This window comes from Petromyzon marinus, chromosome 34 (assembly GCF_048934315.1).
Source record: "Petromyzon marinus isolate PM22_M1 ecotype Great Lakes invasive population chromosome 34, UKy_Petmar_22M1.pri1.0, whole genome shotgun sequence".
Taxonomy (NCBI): Eukaryota; Metazoa; Chordata; class Hyperoartia; order Petromyzontiformes; family Petromyzontidae; genus Petromyzon; species Petromyzon marinus.
The window spans coordinates 6,847,688-6,861,491 of NC_133700.1; the positions used below are offsets into that span (position 1 = coordinate 6,847,688).

General features: G+C 46.0%; 1 protein-coding gene across 5 annotated transcripts in view; it reads right to left on the reverse strand.

Annotated features, from left to right (window-relative positions):
• Nucleotides 1-13,804, reverse strand: part of LOC116948640 (rho GTPase-activating protein 12-like) — a 49,408-nt gene that overhangs the window by 2,925 nt on the left and 32,679 nt on the right. For all 5 annotated transcript variants that reach the window (XM_032965524.2, XM_032965528.2, XM_032965527.2 and 2 more), the window contains 8 exons: nt 12,592-12,693; nt 10,771-10,869; nt 9,516-9,705; nt 7,201-7,296; nt 6,194-6,292; nt 5,384-5,461; nt 3,390-3,524; nt 456-561 (listed from right to left, as the gene is read on the reverse strand). In XM_032965524.2, coding sequence (XP_032821415.1) covers nt 456-561; nt 3,390-3,524; nt 5,384-5,461; nt 6,194-6,292; nt 7,201-7,296; nt 9,516-9,705; nt 10,771-10,869; nt 12,592-12,693 — 905 coding nt within the window. The remainder of the gene's footprint in view (nt 1-455; nt 562-3,389; nt 3,525-5,383; nt 5,462-6,193; nt 6,293-7,200; nt 7,297-9,515; nt 9,706-10,770; nt 10,870-12,591; nt 12,694-13,804) is intronic.

The following is a 13,804-nucleotide window of genomic DNA, read 5'->3' on the forward strand; positions in this document are numbered from 1 at the left end:
CATTTATACTGGAAAAATTCGATGAGCTACAGAGCTCTTTTCACAGATTTCCGGGAGATTGTGCTGCGTATCTCTTCGATGCGTCTTCGGGGTTGTACCACGTGTTCTTCATGGCAACGTCCTACGTTTCTACTCCACACAATGGAAGCTTCTTCATTGTCAACTTTCAATGCATTCTTACGTGAATTATGATATCAAATAAAATATTGCATCGTAATTTAAATGGATCTAGTTTTTTATCTCATCTATAAGCCGATCTAATTTTGACTATAAAGTTAAAAAAACTATTTAAAATATATGCTGGTGTTAAACAAAACTCAAGAGTTGGAGGTGAAATTCAGTTTGAAGAATGGCTATTAATACAACAGCCACTTCAGCTTGTATGTATATAGAACTTTTTTCACACCCTACGTAGCCAACCATGCTAATCGGAGGTGCTTGGAGTTTACACTTACGTCTTTAGGTGCCTGATGAGAAACTTCATGGTGTTATGGTTTGGCAATGGAAGAATATTGATGAGATCCTTCATGCATTTCACCCGGTTATGATATTCGAAAATTTCTGAAAAACAAAACATGTATCACGCTTTAAATATGAACATTGAGAAATCTGAATAGCCTTCGCTTAACGTACTTCCATAGAGCAGTCGATACCAAGGGAAGCCACTGGTCAGAACAGCCATGAATTATTTACCCCGGAGAGAAAAATGCTACTTGCAGCCATTTCTTAGAAATGTTGGCGAGATCAATATGGAGCCATGGGCCAACTGACATTCCAAGTTGTGGGGCAGATAATTGTCTCTCATGTTTGATCAAACAATAAAGAAAAGTGGTTTATTAACTTGGTAGAGATGCCCCACAGCTGTTACATGCCCTCCAGCCACCAACAACAACAACAAAATCTCACAACTTGTGATCTTCCATGCTAAGGCAGTGGTTTAAAACCAGACCTGAGGTGTGCCTCGCTTTCCATAACGCCCAAAAGAGTAAAAGGCAGCTTGTACCACAGCAGGTGCCTGAAGGAAAACGGAGGCACTGCCATACATCAGTTATCTGAAAGAGTGGGGCTTTTCACTCTGGATGTTGCCGTGGTGTGATGGTTAAACAACTGGGCTTGCAATCCAGAGGTCACGGGTTCCATTCCATCTCCCGGTCGAGCAGTTGAAACAACAATGGCAAAGTTTATTAAACCTCATCCACCTTTATCCAGCCAGCAGTGGAAATGGCTTCACCACAGTCAATCGGTAGGTTGCATGTGATGGTAGTAAAGTGTGGATATCCCACCTCTGCCAAGACTAACGGTAAATGGTGTTAGGGAGCACCTATCAAGGCCAGACCAACTCGTGTGGGGATATAGCATGGCCAACATCCCACCCAACCGCCTTTGTCTCCTCAGTGCTGATGTTTACATGCCGTACCAGGTACCCGTTTATGGCTGCATCGACCTAGTGAAGACCCAGGACCAGTTCGGATATCACTTGCCACTGGCATTAGTCATGATCCGGATATAAACGGGTGTTATAATATTCAGTGCGGTGCATTAACCACTGCACCACCACTCTCCATACAAAGATCCCCTCCGTGTATAGCCTTAAACAACTTTTGGCACAACTGCTGTTAGCGAGCACCTGTAAAGGCCGACACGGCACACGAGGGGGTTGGGTGGCCAGCACTCTAACCTTTGCCTTTGTCTCCCTAGCAAAAATGTTCACACACTGCACTGGTGCTAATTTGAGGCTGAGTCGACCTAGGGGGGAGGCCAGGACTGGGATTCGGACTCGGGTAAGCTGGGTTTAAAAAACGTCTTACAAAACAACTTTTTTTATTTTACGAGGTAAGGCCCACTGACCTATGTAGCTATTTTTCAAATGCGACCTGACCTTAAATGGTAGCTCAACAAAGTGGCTTATATCATGTGGAAATTTGTAGCATGAACAAATAATCTAAACGCACGTTGATTCTAAATGTGGAGGGAAAAACCACGCAACCACGGCGAGAGAGACATGCAAAGTGCAAATACACAGCAGGCGTCAGCATCGGGATCGAACGCACAACTTCCTGCATACCAGGCGAGGTAGTTAACATTTCACCACCATGGCGCATTACCGCTCCCCACTCTCCACACATCAAAGCACACGCACACACAAGCACTCCAAACACAGCAGATAGCCCCCAGGACCCAGCTTGATAGTATAGTGCAGCTCCCACGAGACAAGGTCTGGCGCCCTGGACACTAAACAAAACTGATTCATGCTGTACACGGGGGGGGGGGGGGGGGGGGCAGCAGACAGCCCAATTCGTTAGCACGTTTGACAATTAGGCATATTGCGAAGGCTCAAAGGTTTCAAATTCGACCCTCGCATGGCCAATGCCTTGTACACCATGGTGCACCTTTCTGCTAAAAGGTGAATGTTAAAAGGATCTATGATATCACTGCAATTGTGGGCTATTACTCACGCGTGTCTGGGACCTTGTGACCCGAATCTGCCAAAATTATAAAATGGCCCAAAAAGTGGGAATTACTAAGAGTGTGGGTCAATGGCAACGTACATTACTGCGGAGGTGCTTAAGGATATCAATACGACTGTCAAAGGTGCTTTCATTGGATTGGGCTCAGTGTTAATTCATCAGCTAAAACGTTTTTCAAGATTATGATGAGGACGATGAAGTTGGTGATAGAAAATGAAGCTGCTGGAGCTATAGTAAGCACACTACACTACACTGTACCGCTCGCTCAAATTCACCCTCTTATGTGCGATTATTAGAAGTCACAGAAAATAATAAATCTAATTCCTGCGGATAATAAAAAGAAAACTAATCTACAATTTGCCTATCTGCAACGATGAGATCTGCCCACTTCATCACCGATAAAAAGGAGTTTTGTACATATGTATCTTGAACTTCTTTTGCACCGTACATAGCTCACCGTGCGGTGTGCCAGTGAGCAAGAGCCCAAAAACAGCAAGCGATGTGCATTCCCCGCTGCGAGACAGAAATGCAGTGGAAAGTCGAAAGGTTTATCGAGCATGGGTTTGCATTTACGATCAGGTGCGGGGGAAGGATAACAAACTAAACACCAAAAAAAGTAGTTCAAAGAATCGGTTGTCAATCTAGATTTAAAAGTGCATATAGCTCCAGTGGCTTCCTGACATCCTAATATCAGAAGGGTATTATTTTACTGCAGTTGCAATGCTCACCATTGAACCCTTCTGCATGGGGGGAAAAAAAAAAACAATTTCACGCTATAACAATGTGCACAGAGAGGGGAAAAATCTGTGGTTTTTCCCAGATTTTCTGTCGACTCGCCCATGTAACACCGTCAAGCATCCCCCCGACCCAAACCTACAGTCACCGTGGAATGGCACGATTATTATAGAGAAGGCAGATTACTTATGGCGGCGATGAACTGTTCGAAGAAAATGTAGGGGACGAGTGGCTCGGGAAGTTCGCGGAAGAAGAGCTTGAGAGCACCCGTGATAACGTTGATGTCCTCCCATTGGCTGTCATCCAGGTCCACGTGCTCGTCTGCGAGACGGTGGAGGAGAGGGAGACAAATGAGTTGGTGGCGGGGAGGGTGGGGAACTTTACTCGGCATTCAAAAGCAGAACAGCAATACGAGTAAAATCAACGTGCGTTTAAAAACCTCGCACGGTATACAGGAGGTCGTGGATTTGATCCAGATCATGACACCTCTATATTTGGAGTTTGCATGTCTCTCGCCCCGTGGTCACGTGGATTTTTCTCTGGGTCCTGCGGGTTTTCCCTCCACATTTAGAATCAACACGCGTTCAGAGTATTTGGCTACTGCTATCAATTTCCACGTGACAAGCCACTTCGTTGAGCTACCATTTGTACCCAAGGCTGCTTCTGAATAAGAGCTAAATAGCTCAGTGGGCCTCACATGATGAAATAGAATAGTTTAAAATAAAAAGTTTAGTTTTGTTTAAGTAAGCCTGGGGGAATATAGTTTCCCTCGTTTGTTTCTATGACAGTTGTCTGTTCATGCCTCGGTGATTTTACTTTGGTTATTTGGACACAATTAATCGAATTGTGCGCGAGAGATTTCATTAATTTAGATTTGTACGTGTCATTGTTTGTGTGTCCCTGTAGTCACTACACGCACATATTCACCACTGTTTATTTTGTTTCACCAGGTGAGAAATCAATGACCAGGAGCGATCTGGCGCATTAGTCTTCCAACAAGGCACGATGGTTGCTATGTATAATTCCAATCGAGTCCTTTGCAGGTAGTTTTTCAAATGTTGGCAAATTTTGACCCTTATCCCTGATGCTGGCACACAATGGGCCTAACCTTTCGAATGACGGTGGGGAGAATCTTTAACGTCCACTGTGAAGTGGACGGCGAGTAGCATTATTACGGTTAATACACACAACGCAGGATTAATAATGGTGGCCCGCTGGATTTGAACTGTGAACCTCTGCAACAAGAGGCGAACACGCTACCGCTGGGCCATGCCAACGGCACGTTCACCACCGCGTGACAAAATATGATCCTGGAATCGTGACCATGACTTGTTTTACATCAGCTTCTGGCGTGCCAAGCACAGGAGTCAAGTTCATGACTGCAGAGGATGACGATGGCCTCCTGCGGTGAAAAGAGGCAAATTCCCAAACATATATTTTTTGTTTAAATCAAAACTCGAATCGAGCAGTGGCCCTGAGTTGAGACAAATCAATAATTCTCAGGCTGTCGAATCGTTACATGCATAATGGGTTCCACGCTTACGGTTTATCGTTAAATTTTAAAGGTGGTATTTAGTGTGTGCGTGTGATTGTTAAACAAAGGCATGGCAACTGCCCACATGTAAAGTGAAGGCTGTGCGCAATAGAGCTTAACACCGAGTTTAATTATCTCGTGCACGTGTTGTTTAAAGCGATACAAAAAATATATTCTTTTATTATTCTTTAGGTCTTTGGGTAAAGCCACGTAGACATAAAAAAAATGATGTGATTATAAGGAGTTAAAGGAATCCCCCAAATGTGTCAGTTAGTTTTCATGTAATTTCATAGCAGCCGTGACCATCACAGCAGTCCACCACGGTGCCATTATTTAAATACGAAGGTGGTTGAAACTGTGCACTTCAGTAGGCGGCTGACGTTCAAAGTGAGGACCATGACGCTCAAAAGATTTGTGCCGCCCCCGTGGTCGCTCACCACCCCCCCCCCCCAACCCACCGTGCTCCATGGATCACACAAATCACTCGAGACGCCGGTGTATGGCAGCCAAGAGCAGTTTATGCGAACGTTGACCGCAAGAGGTCACACGTTTGGCACAACAGTCATTCGCTGACTATGTGTGAAGAATTCATAAATTAATCTAGGTTGGTTGTGAAATGATAATGCTGACCAGTGCAGTTACCTACCATGATCCACCATGATACGCAGTTTCTGTATCGTGGCCTGGTTCCCACTCACTCTGTACACACCGTCAATCTCCAACCCTAACACAATGGCATTACAAACATAGCAAGTGATATTCGTCACTTCAGAGAAAGCACAGTTTTCATTAGTTCTTCTAGTTGATGCTGCTTTTTCGACGTCTTAACTCTGAATCATTTATACCATTTATACCATACACTGGACAAAAATTGTTGGTCAAGTGACAGGCGATGTTTACATAATATGGTGGTGCAGCGGTAATCCATGGCTAACATCAATGGCGAGTGATATCTATATCAGTAGTTCTGCCACTCGCAATCTGCACTCATCGGCATGATGAATTACGGTCTAAACACCTACATTACTCACACGGAGGGGGGAGGCCTTCATCCAGCAGTGGATTGTACACGTGTATATATTGTATGCAATGTAACCTCTTCAGCCATTGGAGGTGCCACTGTACATTTACCACGATGAAAGAAAACGATCACACTCTCTCCAGAGCGATCACACTCTCTCCAGAGCGATCACACTCTCTCCAGAGCGACTCACACTCTCTCCAGAGCGACTCACACTCTTCCAGAGCGATCACACTCTCTCCAGAGCGATCACACTCTCTACAGAGCGATCACACTCTCTCCAGAGCGATCACACTCTCTCCAGAGCGATCACACTCTCTCCAGAGCGATCACACTCTCTCCAGAGCGACTCACGCTCTCTCCAGAGCGATCACGCTCTCTCCAGAGCGATCACACTCTCTCCAGAGCGATCACACTCTCTCCAGAGCGACTCACCTCGTCTCTCAATGGCCTCGATGCACATCCTCACGAATAACGGCACCATGGAGTTTTCCCGTTCGCACAAACACGCCAGGGGACAGCCAAACACTTGCTCTGCAAACACACGATCAATCAACGGGATGAGAATGGGCTGAGTGTGACCGGACTTTATAAACTCCACTGCCCAATTGGCCGTAGGCGTTACAAACCAGGGTGGAGCAGATGTTGTGCAGCGCAGAAGTGAGAATGGCAAGATGGATCCCGGGGGAGGGGAGGTCACAAGACTGGGTTGGGTTAACAAATGAAGCGATGAAGATATAAGGAGAAAAGATGTACCCATCTCAGACAAGCTGAATGAAAGCCAACTCGGACGTGCTAGGATCTGCCGCAAGCAGAAGAAGAAAACCGCATTGGAAGAAGAAAAGTATGAATGTATGTAGAACTTCTTTTGCACCGTACATAGGCTACCGTGCTCATCAGAGGTGCGACCTGAGTTGGATCCCCTGCCACAGCTAACATTTAGTGTCGAGTGATGACATCTGAACTGGTTCCGGACCCCTACACCTTCACTAATTCGCACTGACCAGCACTGAACTATATAATTGTGATAAAGTGACAGCCAACGAATGGAACGTGTCCATGAGGTGGAGCGATGGAATAATCTCGTGTGCGGGTGCGACGTGGAATGTTTCATCGCAGAACCATGAGAGGTTGTTGTAGCGTTGGGAGGCCTTCATCCAGCAGTGGATTGATCGTGGCTGAAAATGATTATGTTAAGCCATCAGTGGCATTTGGTGAGCCATCGAACAAAAATGGGCACTGCATCGAGCGCTTTCAGATGCACTTCTGTGGCCGTCTGGAATGCTCTTCCTTCCGATATTAGGAAGCCACTGGATCTATGCACTTTTAAATCTAGATTGAAAACTCACATCTTTATAACTGCTTTTTGCGTTCAGTTTGTTTTCCTTCCCCGCACCATGGAATAGCACGGTTGGCTACGTGCGGTGCAAAAAGGAAAATACCTTTAATGTAGCCTTTGTCTTTGAGTGTCTGCAGAGTGGGTCGCCGGGTGATTAACTTCCTTAAGCGGCTCCTCTTCTTATCAGAGATCTCATTGGCTGGAATCAGAACATTAATGTAATTAGAATATTCAGTGCTCAGGACACAAGGTATCTGGAACGGAATCATCCACTGTTAAAGAACTATAATTGTACAGCAGTTTTCGAGTCAGGTCAATTAAACTAGACACGACACACACGCACGCAAAAATTTGGTCGTGTGAAGATGTCGCTGTACGAATCTCATCCCTATAAAATCGCCACGTGACCACCGGGGCCGTTGGCGACACGCATCGCATTGAGATTTTAGAGAGTGAGATTTTACAGAGTCCCGGATGTTCGCCAACCTCTCTGCTGCGATTGTCTCATCAGTGCCTGGCCCCCCGCCCACCCCACTGCCCCGGGGAAGCTCACGATTCAACCAGCGGGTTCGCAAATTCTGCAAGCTGCAACTTCTACGGATCCCGGTATCAAACGCCCGCAAGCTAAATAAATACGTGCCGTTGAAGATCCCCCAAGTTTTGTGAGGTAAACAACTCAAAGCGTATAAGGAACGCGTTCACCAAAATTGCAACCACTGCTGCCGAGTAATACTTCTTAAACATTTATGGAGGACACTGCATTTTACCGCAACAGACTTATTTAAGCATGCGATTAGTATTCACGAAAGCACAACTATATTTAACTCAATTAACCTGTAATTGTTTATTCAGATGACGGTTCAGTGGCATATTTTAATTTTATCTAGCCAAAGAAAAGCAATTAGCACAATTTGAATTGCTCTAAACCTGTGACACTTCATCATCGTAGTAAGGTGATTTATTTATCATAATTTTAAAACACAAGTCGATTGCACAACCGTGATCTGACGTTTGGCCAGCAAAGCAAAGCTTTTAACTTGAAATGTAAAGTGCAATGCCTTAATAAGAACAATAATAATAGCACCTTACCTTACAATGAAAAACAAAAACAGATGCAGTTTCTGCACAATCTTTGTAAAACAGCTGAACTTACACGTGAATGTTTACGAGTACTGGGAAGCATATTTTCATGGGGCTGGTTAAGTTACACAGCAGGGGTACACAGGGTGTTTTAAAGTCAAACTGCAACTATAACGGAGGAAATTTAACTGTACCCTGTAAGTGCTTTTGTGTAGAATGACCAGTGGAGGGCGCTATGATCCCGAACAAATTATTTGACAGGAGGCGCAGTGGTTCGCGCACTGCCCGATGAACTAAGTGACCCCAGCTCGATTTCCGTTGACCATCTGAACCGATCTTGGGCCCCGCCCCCCCAGGTCGACTCAGCCTCAAATCAGTGCCTGGTGCGATGCGTCAATATCGCCACTCGGGAGACAAAGGTGTCGTGCCGGCATTCACAGGCGCTCGCTAACAGCACTTGCCCCAAGGCTCTGTTACGGCTATACAGATGGGATCTTTGTATGGAGAGCGGTGGTGCAGTGGTTAACGCACCGCACTATGAATATTACAAGCGTTCATATTCGGACCATGGCTAACGTCGGTGGCAAGTGATATACGAACTGGTCCTGGGTCTCCACTAGGTCGACGCAGCCATAAACGAGTACCTGGTACGGCATGTAAACATCGCACCACGCCACACTACACCACACTACACTACGCTACACCACCCCACACCACGCAAATGAAACAAAGGCGGCTGGGCGGGATGTTGGCCACGCTTTCCCCGCATGCCCCAAGAGTCTGTCAAGGCTATTTGGGGGATCGTTGTCTTTTCACAGACGCAAATAACAAAAAAAACTCATTCATCAACAACACTGTCTCAAAGTTAAAATATATGATAGGCGACGTTTCGTGCAATGGCCCTTCTTCATAGCACACGTGTTATGTGCCATAAAGAGGTATGTGCTATGCAGAAGGTCCGTTGCCGAGAACGTAGCCTAGATTTTTCCATTTATGGCCACAGTGTTGTTGACGAATGTGCCGATTTTGATGTTATACTGTAATCTCGAACGGTAGCGCATCGGAACTGATCATTAAAAGACGAATCCACGTTGGGTTTAAACTTTCGACTTTCCACCGCACTTCCATCTCGCAGCGGAATGTACCTCGCTTAGCTATTTTTGGCCTCTTGATCACACTGGCACAACGGCACCTCCGATCAGCGCGGCCGGCTACGCATCGTGCGACAGAAGTTCAACACGCACACGTGCAAACGACGCAGACTCTCCCGAGTTTCGCAAACGAGCCATCGCGCAGCAAGCGGGGAACCGCGGTCGCGGGCGTAGCGGTCGCTCTCACCATGGCCCTTGCGGGAGTCTCGCTGATCCTTCTTGTCTCTCAAGCTCGGTTCGTACGGCTCGTCGTCTCCGCTGACGTCTCCATCGTCGGGCGTGCTCGCTCCGGGGGCAGAGGACGATGCCGGCGCCGCACCCGGCTTCGGGATTCCCCTCCGCTGCTCTTCAGGGGTTGGCACCGGCGTGTCTCTGTCCTGCATTGAAGTTGAATTACAGTCAGTTTTACATGTAGTAGGCTTTCGCGACCAATATTATCCATATGTAGAGTAGTAGTTAGTGACGTCGTGTCACGCTCGCCGTCTGGTACGATGAAGTCACTGATGGTGACGTCATGCACAGGGGGCGGGACGGTGACGTCATGTCCCCCTGGGGGATTTAAGCTGGAACCCGTCACGTGTTCAGGGTCGTCTGGAGAGTCTGGGAACGTGAAGGGTGAAAGTCGGGACCCAGTGTAGGGGGAAATTGGCACCAGGCTAGCGTAGCCTGTGGGTGTGCTAGGGACCTCCCCAGTACCCTTCCCCTGGGGTGTGGAGTGTAGGCAGTGAGTGTGCAGTACACGCAGTCGTGTGTGAAGAAAGGTCTTTAATAAAACTGGCGCAAGCCCCTACGTGAAGATCGGCCTCCGAGTCATCATGTACGCCTCAACACATATAAGAGGGTTTTTTTGGGGTTACATCGCGTAAATAAATGTCGTTAGACCCGCCACCACCCGACGACTCAGCCAATTAGTGAGGTTTGTCACGTAAACAAAACATTCAACACACCGATGTGTTGGAGAATAAAACCCACAACATTTACAATTAACGACACATTATATTTACGCAATCTAACCCCCCAAAAACCCTCTATTATGGTTAATTATAATTGTTAGAACGGATGGTCGACCGTGATGATGACTCTCTTGCCCCTGCTTAATGTCCAGGGTTCTTCTGCCTATGATGGACAGTTCCTATGACAAAATCACCTGGAACAAGCGCCATCGCATTGGATCTCGGTAGCTGAAGCAGGTTTGAGCCTGGACAATGCTTGGATAGAATACCACCGTGCACAGGTTGTCACATAGGCCTCACAGCAGGGATTAGCGCAAACAATCCATTGTTGTACTGTGCTTCTATGCTCCCATGTCTACACTCCCCACCTCCGCCATCCAAGCAGGGTTGGTATTTTTAATGCTCACTGTGATTACCGCTGTTCATTATATTACAAATTATCAGCGACAGAACAGGATGGAAAGTGTTTGAGAGGAAGTACTGATGTACCAGCCTGGCGATCAGGGATCGGATGGACTGGTACCACTCCTGCATCGTGTGGTCGTTGTCGGACTGGAGGAGGAATTCGTTGGCTCCAGACACTGTGAGCTGCAGGTGGAAACAGGATAATTGCCTTTACCATCTCACCTTCACGCACAATTTTCTTTCATTCATTAATTTGTAAAAAAATATTGAGCCAGCTGGCCAGGATCGGGATAAAACCTAGCCCACTATTCACCCAGGCAACTGAAGAGCAGAGACTAAGTGTTAGTAACCTAACAATAACATATTTAAGAATCACAATTGAAATACAAACAACATATATACGGTTTAAAATATATATAAATAAATAACATACAAATCTCATCAACGGTCCTTAAACTATCCGGGACACTGTTCCAGTGCCCAACCAAGGCTGATATTATAAGTTAATTTAAAACACCCTGAGCACCAAACTCAACGCCGCGAGGAAAATGTTTGCAATTTAAAAACAGTCACTTGAACTCCATCGATATGGGCAAATGTTACAATCACACAAGATGTAAATGCCTTGTACTGCTGGACGTGTGGGGACAGGGAGTTTCCCAAGAATCCCTGCAACTTGTGTTTTAGGGAAGTGAAAGTTAATTCAAAGTGATTTCTTTCTCAATGAACATTGAGGTTGGTGTAAATCTCCCATTTACAGCCCCGAGCAAGTGATAAAAAAATCCTCATTCCTGGGGGAAAGTTTGACCGTACGTACAACATCATCATGTTGATCAGTGCACAGCTGGAGAAGTGGAGATCCCAGAACCACTGCAGTATCACTCATTATCATCGTTAGCCGTGGCCGGAAATCAAAGTCGGGTCGCTGGGTTCACAGCGCAATGCACCAACTAATGTGCTACCACTCAATCCCACTTTTGTGAAACAAATCAAAGGCGAGTTGACCACGTGAAAGTAAAGGTCATGCAACACTATTTTTGATATTGCAAATAAGGGGTCAAAAGGGATACACATTAAAACACTGTTATAATTACATACAGTTTTACTGCACTGACACAGCAGTAAAAGTTTTGCTCGAGAACTATAAACTGTGGTCACGTGGAAATTAACAAACAGCACGCGGGAGACCTCACCACTGTAACAAGTATTGGGTTTTACTTTGTTGTAAATAACCGCTATAGGTGCGGGGCGCCTGTATTCCTCAGCTCATCATCCATTGTCTATCTACTGCTGGATGAAAGCCTCCCCACTGCCTCTCCCCCCCGCCCCTCCCCCCTGCCCCCACCCCTTCCACACCACGTTACCATCCCTCGCGGGCCCTGCGATGCCAGCTACAATTCCACCACACTCCTGCAATGGCCCGGTTGAGAGTCAGTGTTTGTCATGCAGGTGGTTTGAATAAAAATTGAGACTATGAACTGCCTGTGAAATTTCAACATTTGTCCTCAAGGTGTTACCCGGATGTTTAGTATTGCCGACTCTAAAAATGATAAAATTAGGGCAATGTGAAAAAGAGTTTAAAATGTTAAATATGATATATATATAAAACCATTGATTGCCACAGTAAAAAAAATCATCATGGTTTTTTTACATCGATCAAAGGTCTCAGGCCCCTGAAAAAGAGTTTCTTGTCTCAATGGGCTTCACTTAGGAAACACACTTCAAATTCTGTTTATTATCATAGATATCACAGATCCCTGCTTTTTGCTCCCGGAAGAATGAATCACTATTCGATTGCGTGCGACAAAATGACACCGCCTACCCACTCCGCTGACGAAACGAAGCGGCCTGTGCGGCGTGCGTGCAGTGCAATACAGGAGGCAATAGTCCATCTCACAATTATACCTGGCACACATTTTTCTTGCTGGACTTGTCTCGCGTCCACTCGATATGCGCCCCCCGTAGGTCGATGCAGCACTCGGGTTTGCTGTTCGATGCACCTTGTTTCTGTCAAAGTCAACAACAAACGCATCGTCCTGAAGAGCACGTGGAAGCCGTGCCCTCGTGTACTTTGCGTAACTTCATATCGCCAAGAAGGGCGCTGGTATCCATTGTGAAACGAGTGGTCGTTGTCGCAACAAAACCCTTTGGATTTCACGAACGAGAGCGTAACTCGCGTGTGTTTAACGAGCCGTTTTGGCTATGTCGGGTGGTGGCGGTTTTAACGACACATTTATATTTGCGCAATATAACCCAAAAACCTATGTGTCAAACTACAATTCACATGATAGGGAGAGAACCATTTAAACTTTGGTGGAGCACTTAGACCTTGCGTTTTATCATTGACTCCTCCGCCAAGACGGGGCGATCCACCAAGCAAAAACGTGAATCGCACCTTCCTTGTTCCTATGGCAGGGACCATTCTCCAAGTAAGACTGCCACCGACTGCTTTCAACCGAGCCAGTGGTGCGTGCTTTGTCAGGCGGTGTTCATTCCACCAACACAAGAGCGCGACAGATTGCAGCATCGCGGAGGGGGATGGTTACGGATGTCGGAGGCGTGGGAAGGCCATAAACGTCACCTATTATATATGTTACTATAAGGTAGTGTTATTGATTAATCTGTTGAATGTTTGTTAATTGTGCTTATGCACCACTGCAAATGCAGCAGCATCACCACATAATTTGTATAATGTCATCATTAGACCTCCTTTGCCAGTACCAAAATGTAATAATAGGGTTTTTCCCCTTTTTTTCTGGCAACAAAACTGAAACCTTTTTACAAGGATTCATGTCTGCATTAACCGCAATATTATTTGTATAATTTCCTTTGACAGTGTTAACTGTTCAGACAGCTACAGGCTTAGTGTTGCTTGGGGAAGCGAATCATCAAATAATCCATTGTTTAAATGTATGCCTATACAGGTTACCATACATCAATGGGGATTACGTGTGTAGTGTTGCTCCGGACACACTTTGTAGGGGGCACGTCTTGATTATACACACGCACCCTAACTACCATACATCAACTGCTCGTACAGGTTATCTGGTGTAGTTCTTCTTCCACTCGGTCTATTATACACACCACCTACGTAGCGTGCCTACCCCGGCTACGCTCC